We start from the raw sequence: 19,643 nt of genomic DNA, 5'->3' as shown, positions 1-19,643 counted from the left end.
CCAGCACGGCCCGGCACGGCTCCCATTCCCAGCACGGCCCGGCACGGCTCCCATTCCCCGCACGGCCCGGCACGGCCCCCATTCCCCTCACGGCCCGGCACGGCTCCCATTCCCCTCACGGCCCGGCACGGCTCCCATTCCCAGCACGGCCCGGCACGGCTCCCATTCCCAGCACGGCCCGGCACGGCTCCCCTGACCCTCGCGCGCCGCCCGGGGCCGCTGCGCGGGCGGGTGCTGCCCCCTGGCGGCGGGGAGCGCCCTCCCCCGGCGGGCTGAGCGCGGCCCCGCGGCCCCGCCCCGCCCTCCCGCCAGCATGGCCGCCGCCGCTGCCGCCTCGGTGCCCGTGAAGGTAAGCGTGCTTCCGCCCAGCGCCGCCTCAGGAGGCAGGGGGCGGCGTCCGTCGTCGCCCGCAAACGCTCCCCGCCGCCGTCTCGGCGCGGCTGCGGGAGCCAGATGGCGGGAGCCGTGCCGCTGCCCTCCCGGCGCTGCCGAGCGCGTGCCGAGAGCCGCTGCCTTCTATGCTTCCTTGCTTCCTTCCTTCCTTCCTTCCTTCCTCCCTCCTGCCCTCCCTCCTGCCCGCTGCGTCTTTCCCCGCTTCCTGCCGCCTTCCCACCCTCCTGCTGCGCCGCCTGTCGGGAGCGGGCCCGGGAGCGCGGGGGCCGCGCCCGCCCGAGCGCTCCGCCTTTTTTTTTTTTTTTTAATGGCTCTGTTTTAAAACGTGCTCGGAACTCCAAGCTTTGGCAGAAGTAAGCAGTGCAGAACTTCCTCTCTTAGGACTCATTTCTTGTGGTTTTGAGGAGTTGCTTAGAGCGCTGATGGCACCTGGGGCGAGCAGGCCGGTGCTCAGGCTGAAATTTGAGTTTTCACAAACTGTGCATTATTTTTCTGCCATGAAGTAGAAAAATCCCAGTCCTTTTGGGTGTAGAAAACAGTTAGAACCTGTCTTCAGTGTACAGATTTATTCTCTTAAGTGTTACTTATATCCAGCTTGATGTTTGTGTCCTTTTAAGCAAAATTATTTGTAATGCCATCCTCGTCCCTTCCTCAGTGTCCCCAAAATGGAAGAGAGGCATACAGAAGGGTTTGTTGCTGGTTAGTTGTCAAAAAGACCCACAGGTGATCATGATATGTACTAGTGTTTAAGACCCACAGATGAACTGGTGTAGGCTGTTACTGCACTGATACCTCTATGCCTTTCCCTTAAACCTTGGAGAAGTTCACCAAACACCACATGAAGAAAGGCATACACTTCAGTGTGATTGTTACTTGGACTTTGACAGAGAAATTAGTTTGATTTTTGTAGTTACTGATGTGATAACTTTTGTTAGGTTTCACTTCTGTTGCTCTTCATCCAATGTTTGAGATTTACTCTATTGTAATGCCATTCTGCTTGAGATTTAATTCCAGATAACCTTTGATACAGGCTCCATTAAATTTTATGAGTTGTATCCTTTGTGTCCCTTTGTAGGATGCAAAGTCTGGAATGGAGAATACAGTCTTACATCTTTCCATTCTCCAAGTCATTCCTAGGTGTGAGGTCAGTTCTCTGGCTTTTGAGGAAAGGTAAAACTGTTCTTCCTTGGTCACATCCTCTCTGCCTTCCCATATGTTCAGCTCCTGGGCTGGTGGCTGGAAATAGAAGTCAGTACCCCTCACGGGGGTGTTGTAGTTTAGACATTATGCTGTCCAGTTTACTGTTTCCACTGAATCCACTCCAAACCACACGTCTCCCCATTCCCTGCGGCAGAATGAGAGGAGAGTTGGAGGCACAAAAGGCTTGTGATCATGGCTTGTGATAAGAACAATTTACTGCAAACAACGAGATCAGAAAAACAGTGACAACTATATAACCAAGAGAGGTGAGCAGCTAATATGCAACTGCTCACCACTATGCAGAGCCCAAAAATACCTAATTGTCCTGCTACCCTAACCCCTTCCCCTGTTTTTGGAAAATGATAGGAAGTCATGTAGAATAACCTCCAGGTCCTAGTCATGGCCCTCCCAGACACCGGCAAAAATTAATCCTGCCCTACCCAGAACCTGGGTGTAGGGTATCTCTCCCACTGAGCTTAGAGCATTTGCATTCATTTGGATAATTCACTAGGAGGTTTGGAAAGTAGAATTTAGTATAGAATCAGATTTTTCTGTCTAATTCCCAGATACAAATAGTATTTGTAGATCATGTAAACTGGAGGAAAAATAATTGTCAGGTAAAATTAATTGTAGGATTAGAGCTGCCAGCTCCAAGTTGACCTTACGTGGTCGGAGAAGCAGCTGGTTAAAAAATCTCTGCTGCCTAACTGTCCTTCCGCTGAAGTTGCTCTCCAGGGAATTACAAGTGAGCTCAGCATTTCTCTAGCTAGTGTTGCCTCAGGTGTCCTGAGGGTTGTCCAGCCTGCCACTGTGGTAAGATTGCAGTGGGTAAGAAAGCACAACAAACTCAACATAGTCTAGGTCTTCTGTGCTTTGGGTTCTGCATCCTAGGAGCTGTGAATATTTTGCAAGCTCACTGCAGTCTGCAGTTTCTGACAGGATGGCTATTGGTGTGAAAGCCTGAGCAGGAACTGAACAGTGCAGCAAAGTAGGTATTGATGCTGCTGCAGCCCCTGGGTTATGGAGCCTGGGAGCAAATTTGAGAGCAATCACGCCAGGCCTGTGCTGGCACAGGCCAGGCGTGCTGCTTTCTGTATGGGAACAGTCTGTTTGTGATGCATCTGTGTGTTTATAATAACCTTAAAGCACTGCAGTTCCAAAGTAACTTTTATGTTGTGCATCTGTAGCTGCTCTCTCCAGCATTGCACATTTTTCCTCAGCCCCAACAACTTTCATTTTGCTAGATGTAAAAGTTTAGTTCCCTTTTGAATCCTAAGTCATACTACACTAGTAAAGCAAGTGTTATACCCAGATAAAACCAATAAAGTAACTGAAGGAACCTTTTTTTTTTTTTTAGATTGAAAAAAAAAAAAAAAGGCACCATTTTGGTCCTGTCCTCTGGCAATGTAGCAATCATCAGTGTTTACTGAATATATGCATGACCAGTGTTAAAGATAGTCTTTTCTTGATTTTGAGTTTTGTGGTTGTTCCTGTTTCATACCTTTCACAATTCTTAAGGCAATTCGTTATTCATCCTAAAGTGTATGTAATTTTCAGGATTTTCATGAGCAGTCCAAGTCAGAACCTTTGTGATAGCTAAGCAACACGAGTAACACGGGGACAGACCAATCAGTATTACTGCAAACAGTGGTCTAGGTCTTCCCTGAAGCTTGTGTGTGTGTTCCGGGTCAGAGTACGTGGGCTAGCGCTGCTGTCAGCCTTTGCACTTATTCTCGTGCTCCACAGGGGGGTAGCAGAAGGCAGTAGGAGCCCGGTTGAAACCATCTCATGTATCGGCGTTTGCACCACCGGTTGTGGAAAGCTTTGTTAGAGAGGTGTTTATTTGTAACCAAGACCACAGAGCCTCTCATTGTTGAAAATAAGCGCTTAATGAGCCAGCTAGTGCAGTGGTTGAACAGATGGGGTCTCTACGAATGTGAAAGTAAGAAAAAGCTGGAGTATGAGGCAGCTCTCAGTGTGTTGTGGAAGGAGGGTTTTGTATGTTGGAGTCTGGAGGTTTTACTTGGGAAGTTTTCAGTCTTCGTGGTAGTAAGTTACATCAGAAAGGTTCAGATTTTGAAGCAAATCAGTCATGATATGTATTCAACTTGAAAGTGATGTGAACTTTGCAACAACTGGTCACATTGAAGAAAAAAAAGAAGCACTCTTTTTCTCTGTGTGTGATAAATGGTGACATCACTTTTAAGTACCATTACTAAGCTTTCAGTTGAAAAGCTTGACAATAACAGTTCCATCCAAAGAGTTGTAAGAGTTCTGAACTCAAGAAAAAGCTTGACTTGATTGAAAATCTAATTATCCCTAGAGAGACAAAAACCAAGTTACTATTCAATTATGAACTAGAAACAGGAAAAATCAGATGCATTTTTCTTAGCTGGAATATGCAATCACAGGCAAATCAAAACACAACAGGGATTTTAGTTGGGAAACCTTTTGAATTTTGTCGAGTCAGCAGAGAAAGCTAATTTTTTTCCATAGTTTTCTTTCTTTTGGAGGTATAATACCATATGGAAATGTTTATGTCCTGGTTACGGCTCTCATAAAGTTAATTTCATCTCAGTAGCTGTTCCAGTGCTGTGTTTTGGATTCAGAATGAGAATGGTGTTGATAACACACTGATATTTTGGGTTTTGCTGAGTCATGTAAATCCTAAATCAAGGACTTCTTTTTTTCCCTGTCTCAAACAAAACTGGGAGGGAGCATAGCTGGGACAGGTGACCTAAAGTGATTGAAGGGATATTCCACACCATGGGACATCATGCCCACTATATAAACTGAGCGAGTTACCCAGAGGGTGGCCATTCTGGTTTGGGGAATGGGGTGTGGCATCAGTCAATGGGTGCAAAGCAATTGTCTTGTGCATCACTAGTTTTTCCCTTTTTTATTATTATTACTATAATTTACCCTTATTATAACATTTTATTTTATTTTCAGTTATTAAACTTTTCTTATATCAACCTTATATCAATCAATCTTATATCTTGATTCCACTCCCTGTTCCACCGGAGGGCAAGAGGAAAGAAGCAAGGTTTTAGCAAGTAGCTGTGTGCTGCTTAACTTCCAGCTGGGCTTAAAAACATGACAGCCTGATATTCAGTATGGTGGTTATACGTAAGACTTTTTGTCTCTATAAACAAAAAGCCTTTGTTTTAATGGGCTTTCTACATGTATGTCTCACTCATTACAGGCATTCCCAAATAGTCTTAATTTTTATACTGGAAATAATTGTTAATGGCACATCTTTGTGCATTTTTTTCATAGCTTTATTAATTTGGTGTCTTAAAGAAGAGAATCATGGGGTAAGAAATTAGCAAGGTAAATACAGTTGTTTAAAATCAGGTATTTGAATTTGCATTCTGGAAAAGTGTGGTGGGCATACTATGCTTTGTTGATCTGTTGTCTGTCCTCATCTTGAGAAGATACATTTTGTAGCTGCCTGGTTAGTTTTTCAAGCATGCAGTTAAATGTGAATTGCAAGAAGACTAATGTGTACTTTCTGTCTAAGATTGGAATTATTGGTGGAACTGGCCTGGATGATCCGGATATCTTAGAAGGAAGAACAGAAAAATATGTTGACACTCCTTATGGCAAGGTCTGTATAACCTTTTTATTTATTATCGAATCTTTTTGGCAATTTTCAAGAAGTTTGTATGCTTTAAGAATTTTCAGAATGATAAATGAATATATAAAGGAGCTGCTGGCACAACTGTTTTTAATTGCTATGTATTGTGGGATTCTTAGTTTGTAAAAACAAAGTATTATTGCAATGATGATGTGCAAAGGAGACTATACCTCTTCTCATTTGTAGATTGGATGAATTTAGGAATTCACTGCTGAATTTACAATCAAGGGATAAGTCCTCTCTTTCAAATTTGTACTGGTGCATGACCTGTATTATCTGTCACCTTTCTGAATTGCAGAAAACTCTCCTTTGAGGTATATGAGACACCATTTTTCCCTGTAACTGATGAATTATGTTCTATATGCCAATGTAAGATCATGCTTATAGCCACATAAAAATTAAGCTCTGAAACTGTTTGTGAGACTGGTACACCTGAACAATTCTCCTTTACATTGCTTCTGTCCTTTTCCTTAGCAGAAGGGAGTGGTGGCTAGGGCTGTTGGTCTATACACAGTGCTGGGTACATTTTGAAGGGTAATTCCTGGCACAAAGCATTTATAGTACAAGCAGGCAAGACAAAGGAGGAAGGAGTTTTATAGGCAGGAAGTCAAGGGGGAGAGATGTTCTAGTTGTCACACAAAGTTCATAGAAGAATTGGAACTTAGGTAATCGTGTCATAGGACTTGGGGAGTCTGGGTGTTTTATAATTGCCATTGGAATTATATCTTATTCAGTCTGCCAGTGTATGCTGGTATACATACAAAAAATATGGCAACTGGTAGCAAGTGCTATTTTGTGACTGGAAGCTTGGCAGAAAACTCAGTGGCATGGTGTGTGATTGAAAACTGAATGCATGCCTTCACTTGAAAATGGTTTAAAATGGAGTGTAAAGAGCAAGAGGAGTTTGTATCCACACCATTAGGAAGGGGAAGTATATTAAAGGAAGTAAAGACATAATCAGAAGAATACATTTGACTTTTCTATCCTCTTTCAGAATTAGTTAAAAATTATAATAGAATGAAGGGAACCTACCTCCTCTGTTTTCTTTACTCTGGTTTCCAACAGTAGCTAGCTTTGGTCTGAAGGGGAATCAACTGGCTAAACCAAACCAATTACCATTCCATGCCCTGTTTCTTGAGAATCATGGATGTTCATCACAGCATGGATGTGTTTGGAGACTGTTGACAAAGCAGAAGTAATACTATGCTTTCAGCAGATACTAACTGAAGCTTTCCTATCCAGGACAGATGGAACACTTCTCCCTCACAGGGTTCTGTTCCAGAGTTAAGGGCACAGTGGCAGCACAGCATTTGAAGATCTGTTCTGTCACAGCTTTGAGGTGCCACAGGATTTGGGGAATGCAACTTCTTGGGGAATGCAGTGCAGTAAGTGGTCTACAGTAGGGTTCAGTATTCCTGAGAAGAATGGGAATACTTGCAGGATGGCTCCTGCATGAAGGAGTGAAATAATCTTCATCAGCCATGCACCATTGGTTTGTATGGAAGACTTTTTTACTATTTTTTTTAAACTAGTAGTAGATTATCTAGTGGATTTTTTTTCTGTGTTCTTCACAGAATGCAACATAAATAGAAGAAAAATTAATGTTGGTGCCTGTTGTGGATTGTTAGAGACCTTGCTCAATGGACTGCCTGTGTCTGAGCCTGCATGTTACACATTTAGCATAGGCTGAACTTAAAGAAAAAGGGCTCGTGAATATTTTTTCTTTGTGTGAGGGAGATGAGAATAGAGCTGGGATACCATTATATGGATCCAAGCCTGAATTCCAGATAATGTCCTGAGTTAAAATGGGATGGTTAAGCTGACCTGAATGGAATCAGGTCAGTCAAAGAAAGATAGCACAGCCAAACAGGCTTTTATCCTTTTACCTGTAATGGCCTGTCTTCCTTCTTTCTCTCTGTAGAATCTGAACTTCTGATAATCAGGCCATTGACCTGATGCTTGATTCATGTAGATTTCCTCCTGTAAAGAATCACATTAACTTCATCCGCTGAATGCAGTTTGCAGTTCAGCAGCTGAGGGATCAGCCTTTGTGTAAGATGTGCAGAGCTTAGTCCATAAGTTACAGTTGCGCAAACTGCAATGGATTTTGATTGAAGCAGAAAAAAGCCTCAAATTCAATTAGTATTATTAGGTGGATCAATATTCACTTACTTTGCTGCTGAAACTATTTAGTATTCAGGAAGGAGGTGTTACATAGCCTACAACTCATTTTAGAGCTACATAATTGAGAGGAACAGCTGTTGCTGAATGCAAGAGGACAGTTTTATTTTTATTTAAGTGTGCCTGGAAAAGTTTAGAAGTTTATTGTTTGTTACTATTTTTTCCTAAAGTTATGTTTTGTTCTTGATTGTTACTGGAGTAATACCAAATTGGGACTTTTCTGCCATAAAGATACTTTTTCATAGAGCTGTGAAATCAGTGGAGAGATAATCTGCCTGAAATTTTAAGAAGTAAAGGGCTTAATTTAAATAAACTTTGTAACTTTGTGGTCTTTGATTTCCTGAGAGAAACAGAGATGAAATATCAACCTATTTAGTTCACGCAAAACTAGGAAGAATGAGAATGAATGAATGAATGAATGTCTAAATGAAATTGCAAGGCACAGTTAGTAGAATGTGTGTCCATTTCCTTCTGCATAAAAATGCAAAGCATACAATTCCACTTCACTTAAATCTTTAATTCTCAAGTTTCTAAGCAAGGAAACTTGTACCAAAAGATTTTTGACTGAAAAACTTTCTGGGGTAGATGTTCCTTGGCACCTTTGACATTTAACAGCAGCAAAACAGATTTTTCTTTGATGAAAAATTCTGTTTTCTTTTAAAACATTAATAATAGCTTCCTTTTTCTTCATACAGAGTCCTTGAATTGTCTTCTGCTTTGGCCTTCTTGAATCCTAAGAATCATTTAACTACAAAATTTAGCATTAGGGAATATGGGAAAAATGGAAGAGTTCAAAGGAAACTATTATGACTGTTTTTTGCTGTTCCCTATGTTGACATTGGTCCTCTATGATCTATCAAGTTACATTAGTTATAGTGAAAATGCAGAAACAATAGTTTTTTTAAAAAACTGAGTAAGCTAACAGCTCTTAATATTCCAGCTTCTTTTCTCCTTGGCGTCAGTCATTTTCCATACATCAAAAATTTCATATTCTGTGGAAAATATCCCAAAACCTTTTGACATCCTATCTCCAGATATGGAAAATATTAGTCTCCTACAGGATATTAGATGCTGTTCCAAGCAATTTCATCTTCTTCACTGAATTCTGAAGTTCCTAAAAAGCTTTGTTCAGAATATATTTTCAGCTACATTCTCTTCTGTTCTGGATGATGGATCTTGATTCTGAATCACCTTCCCTGCTAGGCAAGAGATCTTCCCACTGTAGAAAATTATTCTACGGACGCTGTTTTTTTCTGGTTATAAATATATCTGACAAACAAAGCAGGGGGTAGTTTCACCTTTCAGTTGAGCGTTTTTTGCTTGCATCGGGAAAACCTGATGCATCAGGAAAACGCGACCATGTAACATAATACTTAATCTCCTCTTCTACCTCCCCAAAACAATATACATTGTTTGGTTCCTAAACTAGGTCACAGGTTGATCAGAGGATTGCAGAACCTCTGAAGTACTTTTTCATCATAAGTGTTCTGTATTCATTCTGTTTCTGTTCGAGCTAGCCTCTTTGGTGAGACCAAGGGAAAAATTAATTCTGTAGACACCACATGAACAGTACTTTATGCATATTAACATTGTAGACAAAGGAGATTTGTTCTGATTGTTTGTTATTGTAATAATTTGGGGTTGGTTGCCCAGGGTTCTATTCTTTCTTTTCTGTTTTGCAACAATGAGCAATATGTAGCTGACTTGTATTTTCTGAAAAGAGGGAAGTAGTTAAAGACATTTATGAATTTTTAGTATTTGAGAACTTTTTATTGGACCTTTTATTAAATTATCCTTTTAAAATACTGTATTAGAGCTTTGATTTCAAATTGTTCCATTGAAAGTTTTCCTGGCTATGACTGAGATAATAGTAGAAAGGTACAGCACTTGGAAAGAAGTAGCAGGAGAAAGAAAGCAGAATGAAAGTGTACATTAGCTGTGTTGCATAGTTAACATATAGTTTGAAATATCTGTTTCTATAAGTTTATATCAATAGTTGATCCAGCTGTTCAGTCTCTTTACAAGCAACCTGGATGGAGGGATAGAATGAACCCTGAGCCAGTTTACAGGTGATACAAAACTGGGGGGAATGGCTGACACACCCAAAGGCTTTTCTGCCACTCCAAGAGACCTTAGTCTGGAGAAATAGGCAGAGAGAAACCTAATGGGATTTAACAAGGGCAAGTTTAGAATCCTGCACCTGGGTTTGAATTCCCACCTGGGGTGGGAATAATCCCAAGTACCAGCACAGCTGGGGGCTAACCTGCTGGAAAGCAGCTCTGTGGAGAAGAACCTGGGGGGTGGGTGGATGGATGGCAAGTTCACCTTTGCAGTCAGGAGGGCCAGTGCTGTCCTGGGGTTCAGCAGCTAGAGCGTGGCCAGCAGGTCAAGGGCTGTGATTCCCCCTTTGCCTGGCCCTGTTGAGACTACATCTGGAGTGCTGTGTTGAGTTCCGAGTTCCTCAGTACAAGAAGGACAAGAAGCCACTAGAAAGGGTCTGGCAGAGCCATAGAGGTGATTCAGGGTCTGGAGCGTCTCCCTTCCAGGGAGAGATTGTGGAAGCTGGACCTTCTTAGTCCAGAAAGGAGAAGACTGAGAGGGGATCATGTCAGTACATACAAGTATTTTAAGGATGGGTGCCCAGCAGATGATACCAGACTCTTTTCAGTGGTGCTCAGTGACAGGATAAGCAGTAATGGCCACAAACTAAAAGACAATATGAGGAAGAATTTCTTCACATTGACGGTGGCAAAGCATTGGAACAGGCTGCCCAATAAGGTCACGGAGCCTCCCTTGCTGGAGGCATTGAAACCCCACCGGGATGTGTCCTTGTGTAACCTAGGCAAGCCTGCCTTGGACGGAAGGCAGGACTAGCAGATCTCCACGGGTCTTTTCCAACCCTAGCAATTCTGTGATTGTGTGATTTTTATTCAATGGCTTTTAATGAAGTGTGATGCAGTATCTGCAATTCTTTTCTTAAACTGTCCACTCATCATTTAGCCGTACTCTCTTTGTTCAAAGTATTTATTTTTCTCTTCCATTTTTTCTAGAAATCATGTGCCCAAAAGATATTCAGTATATCACGTGCAAAATGTGCAGAATGCATTTCATGGAGATCAGTGCAAAGGTGTCAGCCAGACTGTTACACAACTATCCTGAAGACTTTTGAAGTAGTAGGATATGAGCTGATAGGGAAGGAAATGCTGGCTGCAGCAACTAGATTTTGAAGCCTGTGAATTTCAAAGCTGTTATGCTCTTTCTCATCATCAGTGTATGCCAGAATTCAGTGCAGTTCTGTGGTGGGAATGAATATCAAACTACCCCACATCTTTTGAAAATGGGTATAAACTTAAATCTACCTCTTGGAATAACTTGAATATATTACTTATAAAGCAAAGATCCCAGTCTTCAAGTTGCTGACCTTTTTGATAGGAGGCAAGAACTTTTGCTCTTTAGTTTTTAATAATATTTTTATAGTCTTTTGGGGACTTAAGTCCCTAGTTTTAATAAGTGCTTATTACTTAGCACAGCAAATGTGTGTAAACAAAACAAAATCCCAAATGCTAATTTTTGTGAACCTTCCTTGTTATGGAATGCTGTAATGGCAAGTTGCTGTGGCCATTAGACAGCAAGGCTCTTGCCCTATATGAAATTTCACTCTTAAAGCCATGTTTGTTTGGGAAGAGTGTATGTAAGGTAAAGATTAAACACTTGACTATCAATAGTTTAATATTAAATGGGAAAAAAAAGTCAGAATAAGTACTGTTCTAAACATAAATTTTCTGGAATGTTCTCTCATTTTTTAAAAAGAAGTAATAAGTGTCTGTCAGAATTTCAACCTTGGTGATTGAGTAAGTTATGGTGCTTTAGAGAGCTTTCAAATGAATAATTACCGAAAAGAGCAGTGTGATAGGAAGTAGAAGGTGATGTTTTCTTTAGAAATGGGTATCTTTAACATGAGGCTCGCATATCACTTCATTGTCAACCTCTGCAAATTTTCAAGTGTATAATAAAATCAACAGCTGTAAAATAAATGCTAATTGAAATATTGGATCTAGCATTACAATTTTATTTCTTTTCCATCAAGTAGCTGGCAGCAGAACATTTCTAAATGAAAATGTGTGAGTCAAGACACTTGCAAACTTGTGATCAGTAAATAAACCATGGTTTTGTTAGTAGCTGCTTTAACAATAAGGAAAGCTAGAGCATAGTATATTACAGATCCCTGAAGGCCAGGAGCAGAACGCAGCCCACAGAGCAGTTAATTTATGTAATGGTGACTGATGACTTGGTGGCTGCCTCTTACAGGCGGGATGACCCATCTCTGTGGCAAGGTACATGTTCCAGCTGGACAGCTAAAATCAAAATGCTCTCTTGTTCTGGTTGGTTGGTAGTCAGGAAGATTGTGTTTACTTGTTGTGTAGCTGTAGAGAAGTCCCTGGGCTGAGCAAATACAACACTGCTTCTGCCGCTTATGTACCAGAATTTCTCAGTTAGATCACATTTCATTTACCAAAAGCAGGACTCCCAGCAGCAGGGAAGAGAGTTTTTTAGGAAGCTGGGGCTGAGTGAGGGATGGGTTGAAGGAATCCAGAACTCTTCACACCATACTATGAGCCCACGTTAGAAAGTGGACAGAGAAGAGAGTGGTGAGTGTTATGGAAACACACAGATTAAATAGTTTTTATGCTGGAAGAGGGCTTTAGTAGAGAATGGCACCTATTTAGCAAAAAGAATCTGAAGTTTACAGGAAAGAGCATGTGCATGCTACTATTTTTGTATTTGAAATACTTTTTTGATATAATAGAAAAAAAGTATTACAGTTTCAAACCCTGAAGTGTTGCAATGTTAATTTTCATATGAACACAGAAAATTTTTGGTAATCCTTCCTGTTTCAAGTTTGATCTTCCTGTTTCATGCTGTTTTACTAACCTGCCATATCAAATTACAGAGCTGAGCTCAAGAAAATGTGAGACTACAATGGTAACCAGTATTATCTTTTGTAACTGTTGTAGTTATTTTTAGGTAGTAGTAAAGGTTTGTAATGTGATATCGTCAGATGGTAACTCATTCTTATGTGCTTGTGTTGCAGCCATCGGATGCTCTGATTTTGGGAAAGATCAAAAATGTGGACTGTGTGCTCTTGGCAAGGTAAATGAGCATTTTAAGGGTGTTTGTATTGTCTTAAAGTCTTCTCAGAATTTTTTCTCATTTCATTAGGTGAACTGAAATTTCTGCTCTGACATCATCTTGCTCTGTGTGGGTTGCTGGCAAAGTCGAGCACAAGTTTGGGTTTTTTCACAAAAAAGTTAGATGCTGCTAGGACTGAGAGTTTTAAAAATGCTATCTAGGTTAGGTAAAAAACATCTAGTGGGAGGTGATGCTGATAACCTTACTAATCAATTCATCTGCTCACTATGATTGCAGATTTTCTTTGAGAAATAGAGAAAATGTCTGCCTCCAGATGAACTATGCCTCTGGTACCACTGTAAACTCCTCCAAATCATTCCCTTAGATTATTGAGTCCTGTTGCTGTTACAATTATTGCTTAGGGGTCTGCATTCCCTGCAGTTCTCCCTCCCTATATAATTTTTATTCAGACATTTCTACTATACTTTAAGAGACTCTGGAAGCAGAATCTGCAGATGAATGTGTGGAAATTTCATACAGGTGTAAACATGAGTGTCTTAAGACCAACATGCTACTGTATTAAATGTAAGAATACTAACACAGTTCATGGCACCTGAGCAGAATGGACAGAGCAGGTGCTGGTGACAGGGTCTCTCAGCAGACCAAGTCAAGGTAATTAATAAAGCATAGGATCCATCCAGGGAACCCAGGCAGGAACCTTAGGAGGTGAGAGAGAAGGCTGTAGTGTGTGTGTAAAGCCCATCCTGCTCTGGATACAATCTACAGCATAGATCTGAAGGCTGTGGGGGGTACTGAGTTGGGGACTGGCACGCTGACATAGCTCAGGCAAGGGGTGAAGACTGGGGCCTGAGCTTGGAGGCAGGAGCACCCAGGGTCACAGACATCAGGAGTTTCTGAGGAGGCCCAGGGTGAGACTGGCCAGGGCACTTAAGACCCAGTGGTGCACTCAGGGCCCTGATTCTTTTCATTCCAGTGTTTTTCCATTAAAGCTGCTGACTGCTAACCATGTCTATGACACTTCTGTCTGTGGTTTTATTTTTCTTGTCTTTCATGGACTTTGTTCATGTATTTATTACACCTGGACAACATTTTTCTCATTTTCTCAAATGAACTGCTAAGTCAAGTTCTCATTGCTGTACTGTTTCAAGCTAGAGCTTGAACCACAGATGTCTGAACAACATGGCTGTGGTTTACCTTCTCCCTGGGATTTATGACCATTCATGCAGAAGCCTCCTGAGTTTCTTTTTAGGGCTAAGGTACCTGCAAATTTTTCTTTGTGTTTTGGCTTCTGAATCAGATTGGAAAAGAAAAGGCATGTGTATTCCATAAGAAGATTGACAGCAACTGCAATAATGCAATAGATCTGTGTGCCTAGTAGCTCGTCATATATGCTAATGACAACATGGGAATTCTGACTGACAGTGCTTGATCATGTTGTGTGTAGTTCCTGAATGATCAAATTCTTAGGGCTTTTTGGCCTCTGGAAAAAATCAGTTGAGAAATTAAGTTCCTTCTTTTCTCTTACATGGTTGAAAATAATTTTCTAATGTGTTTAATCATGTAAATTATGTGCTTCTGTAGCAAAGACAGAGACAGCACAAAAGCTCGTGCTTATAAGACCAAGTATTTCCTGTCTTGGTGAAAAAGAATACTGCAGCAGTATGAAGTCATACTTTTAATTTATGAAAGCTGTCAGATCACTTAAAGATCAAAGAGAAAAATGTGATGATTCTACTGTTTTCTTTGGAAAGATGACAGATTACAACACAGTGTTTTGTGATGTGCCGCTCTTTGTGTAGGAGAATACAAGCAATGCTTCTGGGCAGAAAATTCGTGGAGGTGAATGTAAATCTTCCCTGTAGTGTTTGGAAAAAGGGTTTCAGAATCTGTGGAACTGACTTAGAAGATTCAGAGAAAAATGTTTATTTTAATCTTGAGGCTGCTGATGTATATTTGAATTGTATTTTTAAGATTCTTTTCATTACAGACTTGAACTTAAAATTTTGCATTTAAAAAGAAAATTATACTACTGCTTCTTAAATTGAATTCCAGGAGAAATGCAATACATTTAGGAAAACAAAATATACTAGAAGTAGCTGAAATGGCCAGTTCCACTTCCAATATTGTTAGGGGAAATATGTTTCCTGAAATTCTCCTTATTTGGGAGAAGGAAGGCAATTTTAGTCTGATTTATTTTACTCTCTTGCTTCATGTATCTTTGCAGACATGGAAGGCATCATACAATTATGCCATCGAACGTCAATTACCGTGCCAATATCTGGGCATTAAAGGAAGAAAATTGTTCCCATGTATTAGTGACTACTGCCTGTGGTTCATTACGAGAGGAAATACAGCCTGGCGATCTTGTCATAATTGACCAGTTCATAGACAGGTGAGTAAGAAGAAGGAAAAAGAGGAGAAACAGTGTTAAACCATATAATAACATGTTCATTTTAAATTAAGTTTTTGTAAAATAAGATGGTAACCTCAGTTCTTCTGTCAAAAAGTAAAATTCATACAAAAAATATTATAGGAAATGGGAATATGATTATAAGAAGTTCCATTCTAACAGACACAGAAGTACTAGGCGTTGAAGAATGGCCATAAATGAGCCAAAGTGTAGCTCCATGGGAAGACTGTTCAGAACGAAAAGAAATCTTCCATTCTTATATGTGGGAGAGAAACATGAATAACAGCACAGGCCATTCCAAGCTTTATGAAGAATCTGAAATGAGATGGAGTGGTACAAGAAAGCATAGTAGGTAAATATATGTCATTATAATTAGGTCCTGCAGAAGAGAGAGAAATGCAGCACAGTAACAAGAGAGAGGAGGTTGTTTTAAAACAAGAACATATGTTATTTGTTAAGAATCATAAGGAAGTAAATTTGTTTCCAAAGTCTTTGTACACCAGCCAGTCCTGTCCTCCTTGATCATCTGACTAGAAAAATTCAAGCAAAGCTGGGGCAAAATAAAGCTGCATTTAAAGACCACTAGCGACACCAATAATTCAAAGATCTGGTTGCATATTTTAAGGGTAAATTTACTTTTAATACTTGGAGGAGTATTATATCTTGAAGTCTTTATTTATTCCACATAGTTTGAAGTATTTAAAATGGCTAATGCAGCTTCATTGGATATTTGTGGTGCTGCTGGTAGTATTTCATTGCCAACTGAACATGTAAACCTAGATTTGTTCCCCACACTGCAGTGCTATTCAAATTTTGACTTACTTTATTTTTGCATGTGTAACTGAACTGCTTTTTTAATTGTAAGAATAAGTTTTAGGTACAGCGTCTAAATTATTAAGTACCCTGCAGGGGCAAGCCCCATATAAAATGCTTCCTGTTATACTAGAGTTGATTTATGGGTGAATATGAGCTATATTGCTGACAATACTCTTTTTTTTATATTAATACTGATTTATGTAGGAAAGATATTAAACAGACTTGGGGACATGGTTTGGATGATTGTGAGTCAAGCACTAGTTATTTTGACTGCATTATCACATGGCAGACTCCTGGGTGAGTGACAGGAGCCTCTATTTGCCATTGGTGAACCACACCTGGAGTACTGTACGCAGTTCTGGGCTCTACAATGCAATTTGGACATGGATGTTCTAGAGAGAGCCCAACAGCAAATTATGAAAATGCTAAAGGACTGGAGCATTTCCTAATGCTCCTAAGAGGAGAGGCTGAGGCAGTGAGACTGTTCAGCCTGAAAAAGTCTAGACTCAAGGGGGAATATCATTGATGTGTAGAATACCTGAAGGATGGATGCATAGAAGAAACCAAGCTCTGTCCAGCAATGGCAGGATCAGAGGCAGTAAGAACAGACTGAAACACAAGGCGTTCCCTCTGAGCATCAGTGAACACTTTCTACTGAAGGTGACTGAATACTGGCACAGGTTTGCCCAGAAAGGTGGCAGTCTCTGTCCTTGAAGGTACTCAAAGCCTCTGGATATGAACCAGGACAGTCCATTCTAGGTGGACCTGCAGAGGCCACTTCTATCCTCAGCTGTTCTGTGATCTCTGTTTTCATTTAGAGTTTATTCAGATGGTCACCAGTAGTAATGGTGTAACCTATTTGTGAGCAGTGTTTTGTTTGGGCAAGTAAGTTTCCGTTTTGATGTAGGCAAGTGGAAACTTGTTGTTACTTGTTTAGTGGATCAGGAAACCAAAAAGCTTCTCAGAAAAGTATATGAAAATGTTTCAGTGTGGAAAATTATATGTAATATGAATTTTTAAATCATCCCCAACATGCAGTTTAATTTTTAAAAATGATGCATTGTAATAGTCTGTCTCTTTTGACAGCTGAATTTCTGTGTCATGCCTTTTTCTCATAATGTTCTCTGCCAGGGAGTGTTAGACTGCCAGGTCTTTGGAGATAGGGTCTGCATTTAGCCCTGCACAGCAGTCTAAGAGTGATTGCATTATATAAGTCATTATGCCAGCAGCACTACTGATGGGAAGATATTTTCATGGGATGGAATATTTTAGTTGTCCACCAAAGTCTGAAAACATGGAATGTTTCTGAAATAGCTTCTAATGGAAGGTCAGGGTAATGCAAACAATATTAATAGTCTTGGAAAGATGGTACTGGTTAAATTTGCAAAAACAGTCAATTATTTCTCTTGAAAGGTATTCTGGCTTCTATATAGTGGTTAACCCATGCCAGGCAGTACATAGGAAAGAAATTGTGGTCTAGGTGGCAAGGCTTTACTCAGGCCACCATTAAAACAGGGTCTTCTGGTGTCCAGGTACCTTTTAGTATCTGGGCTCTCGCTACATATGTTCTCAATAGGGAGAATTCCTATTCTCAATTCTCCTTATAGGTGTGAAGCAAAAAGAAGTAATAGTGAATAGGAATTGGAGAAGAGCTAGAGCTCAGCAAAAAACTGTTGGCAGCTACTGTAATTTGCTCTCCTTGGCATGTGCACCATGAGATTAATGACAGGATTGCAATATAAAGAGTTGTTTAGGACTTCTGCCTCGCATAGGTTTGATTTTCAGTGTGAAACACTTAATAGGTATAATTACATCTGTATAAGATTTCCAAACTTTTGAGAGTCTAATTCTGCAGGTCATTACCACATAGTGTTTGATTCCATATATAGTCTCTGCTTTCATTATGCTTATTATTTTGTGTATTTAAACAATAAAATATACATTTTATTAAATAAATACAAAAATACATATATATTGTGTCCTCCTTGCTTCCAAATCCAAAAATAACCACTTGCTACCATAGGCTGCAAAAGTTGTTCTCTTCTTGAAAAAGGTACTTTAAGGATAATTTTTTTCTGCCTTTGATTCGTGTTAATTGCAGTACTGTTAATCAGTTGACTACATCAGGATAATTTAGGGCTTTAGAATACTTTGTTTTGGTTTGCTGCTGATATTTGCTAGGAAGACAAGAGCAAGACAAGAACTACTTACGTGAATGACTGAGCTCAGTTGGGGAGATGCAGAAAATAGCTTCCTGTAACAGCTGCCAGTTTTACTGTTTCAGTTCTCTGTGTCACAAACACAACTACAATTACTGCAATATTGTCACGCCTTGTAAATTTTTTTTGTAGAATTTTCTTTCAGTGTCCCTGAAGTTGCTAAGCATACTGAGACTGCTTTTTGTACCCTTATGCCGGTCTGAATTTACATTTTGTTCTTTAATTACCAGTAGTTTGATAATTCAACACTACTGGAAGAAGAATGAAGGTGATGGAAATGGTAGAGGGCTGTTTGTCACAGACGGAAATTACTGGTTTGTTCATTTGTTTGAGTTGTATTTTGTTTCCTACAATCAGTCACAGTGAGAATTACATGAAAGTCCTGTGTTACTGTGATAAAACCAAAATGAAAGAGCAAAAGCCACCTTATTGTCAGATTAAAAGTGTAACTGTTGCTGCAGGTACAGGGGCTTAATGGGGTTTAATTTCCAGGTGGATTTAAACTACAGCAGATGGAGAAGAGAAATTATCTAAGTGTGAACACATGTGGTCTATTGCTCAAATCATTTATAGAATTTACTCTTGTTACTTAGTCCCATGCAGTTTGTATGAATGATGCAAAACATAGTGAGATTTCTTTATGAGGCCATGTAATGATGCGGCTATTATCTTCAAAGAACACAGAGTATATGAAAGTCAGATATTAATATTTATGCATATGAGAGCTTTCCTTGGGCTTTTCTTATTGGAAGTGCCAGGCTAACAGCATCTGAAATACCATAATTCAGGAAATGGATTGTGGCTTTTACCATTTCCTCCAACTCTAAATAATCCACTAGCAGACAAAATAGAAAAGTGTGAAAAGTCACATATATTCTATTTGCAGCTTTTCAGTATCCCATAAAGAAAGAATTAATTTTAGTGGTTCATCTGATTTTAACAGCTGTATCACATTTTCCAGATGTTTTTAATTTGTCCATCTCTTGCCTGTTTTATAATCTCATTCTTAAGAATTGATCATTGGCAGTGCTTTCATTCTTAATGCATCCTATTGATGCATTTTTGGTGCAGTTTTTTTTTGTCCAAACCTACTCTAACATATAAAATGTATTTAAAAGTTTCTTTTAAGTGACTTTACTGGGGAGCTGTTTTAAAAAGTATTACTAGCAGATACTTTGTATTCCAACTGCAGATTGAATTTGGCTATTGTCTTTATTTTCTCTTGTAAAGCACAGTATGTTACATACTGCAGGGAAGAAGGGAGTGTCTAAGAACATTATTCCAGATGGTTTGCACCATCCAGTTGGGTGGATTAGCTTGAGACAGTGCTTTTGAGGATGAAGTGGTAGTGGGTAGCAGTTCCATGTGCTCCAAAATGGCATGCTGAATGGTAATTTCAATGCTTGACCATTCCAATCCATTGCAAGAAGAGAGAAAAAGGATTCTTTTACTTGGAAGCTGGCACTGCATGTGTGTGTAATCTTTCTGAGAATATGAAGTTCTCAGAACATCCTGTTCCAAGGTTTTTTTCTAGTGGAATTTACATTTCCTTCATGCTAAAAGTTGTTTCTGTAAATTCCTATCCTTTGGGATATAGGAATGCAGTGATACAAACAAGTACTATTTTGACTAG

At 39.9% G+C, this 19,643-nt stretch overlaps 1 protein-coding gene across 1 annotated transcript in view; it reads left to right on the top strand.

The window, feature by feature from the left end:
- The first annotated feature begins 278 nt into the window (after window positions 1-278).
- Window positions 279-19,643, top strand: part of LOC120513614 (methylthioadenosine phosphorylase) — a 32,071-nt gene continuing 12,706 nt past the window's right edge. Inside the window, exons 1-4 of the mRNA XM_039733197.1 lie at window positions 279-349; window positions 5,117-5,203; window positions 12,507-12,565; window positions 14,790-14,957. Coding sequence (XP_039589131.1) covers window positions 314-349; window positions 5,117-5,203; window positions 12,507-12,565; window positions 14,790-14,957 — 350 coding nt within the window. The 5' untranslated portion in view covers window positions 279-313. The remainder of the gene's footprint in view (window positions 350-5,116; window positions 5,204-12,506; window positions 12,566-14,789; window positions 14,958-19,643) is intronic.

This window comes from Passer montanus, unplaced genomic scaffold, assembly GCF_014805655.1.
Source record: "Passer montanus isolate IOZ18808 unplaced genomic scaffold, ASM1480565v1 scaffold84, whole genome shotgun sequence".
Classification (NCBI taxonomy): Eukaryota; Metazoa; Chordata; class Aves; order Passeriformes; family Passeridae; genus Passer; species Passer montanus.
Note: the sequence above shows the minus strand (reverse complement) of the source record. Positions and strands in the feature narration are given on the sequence as shown.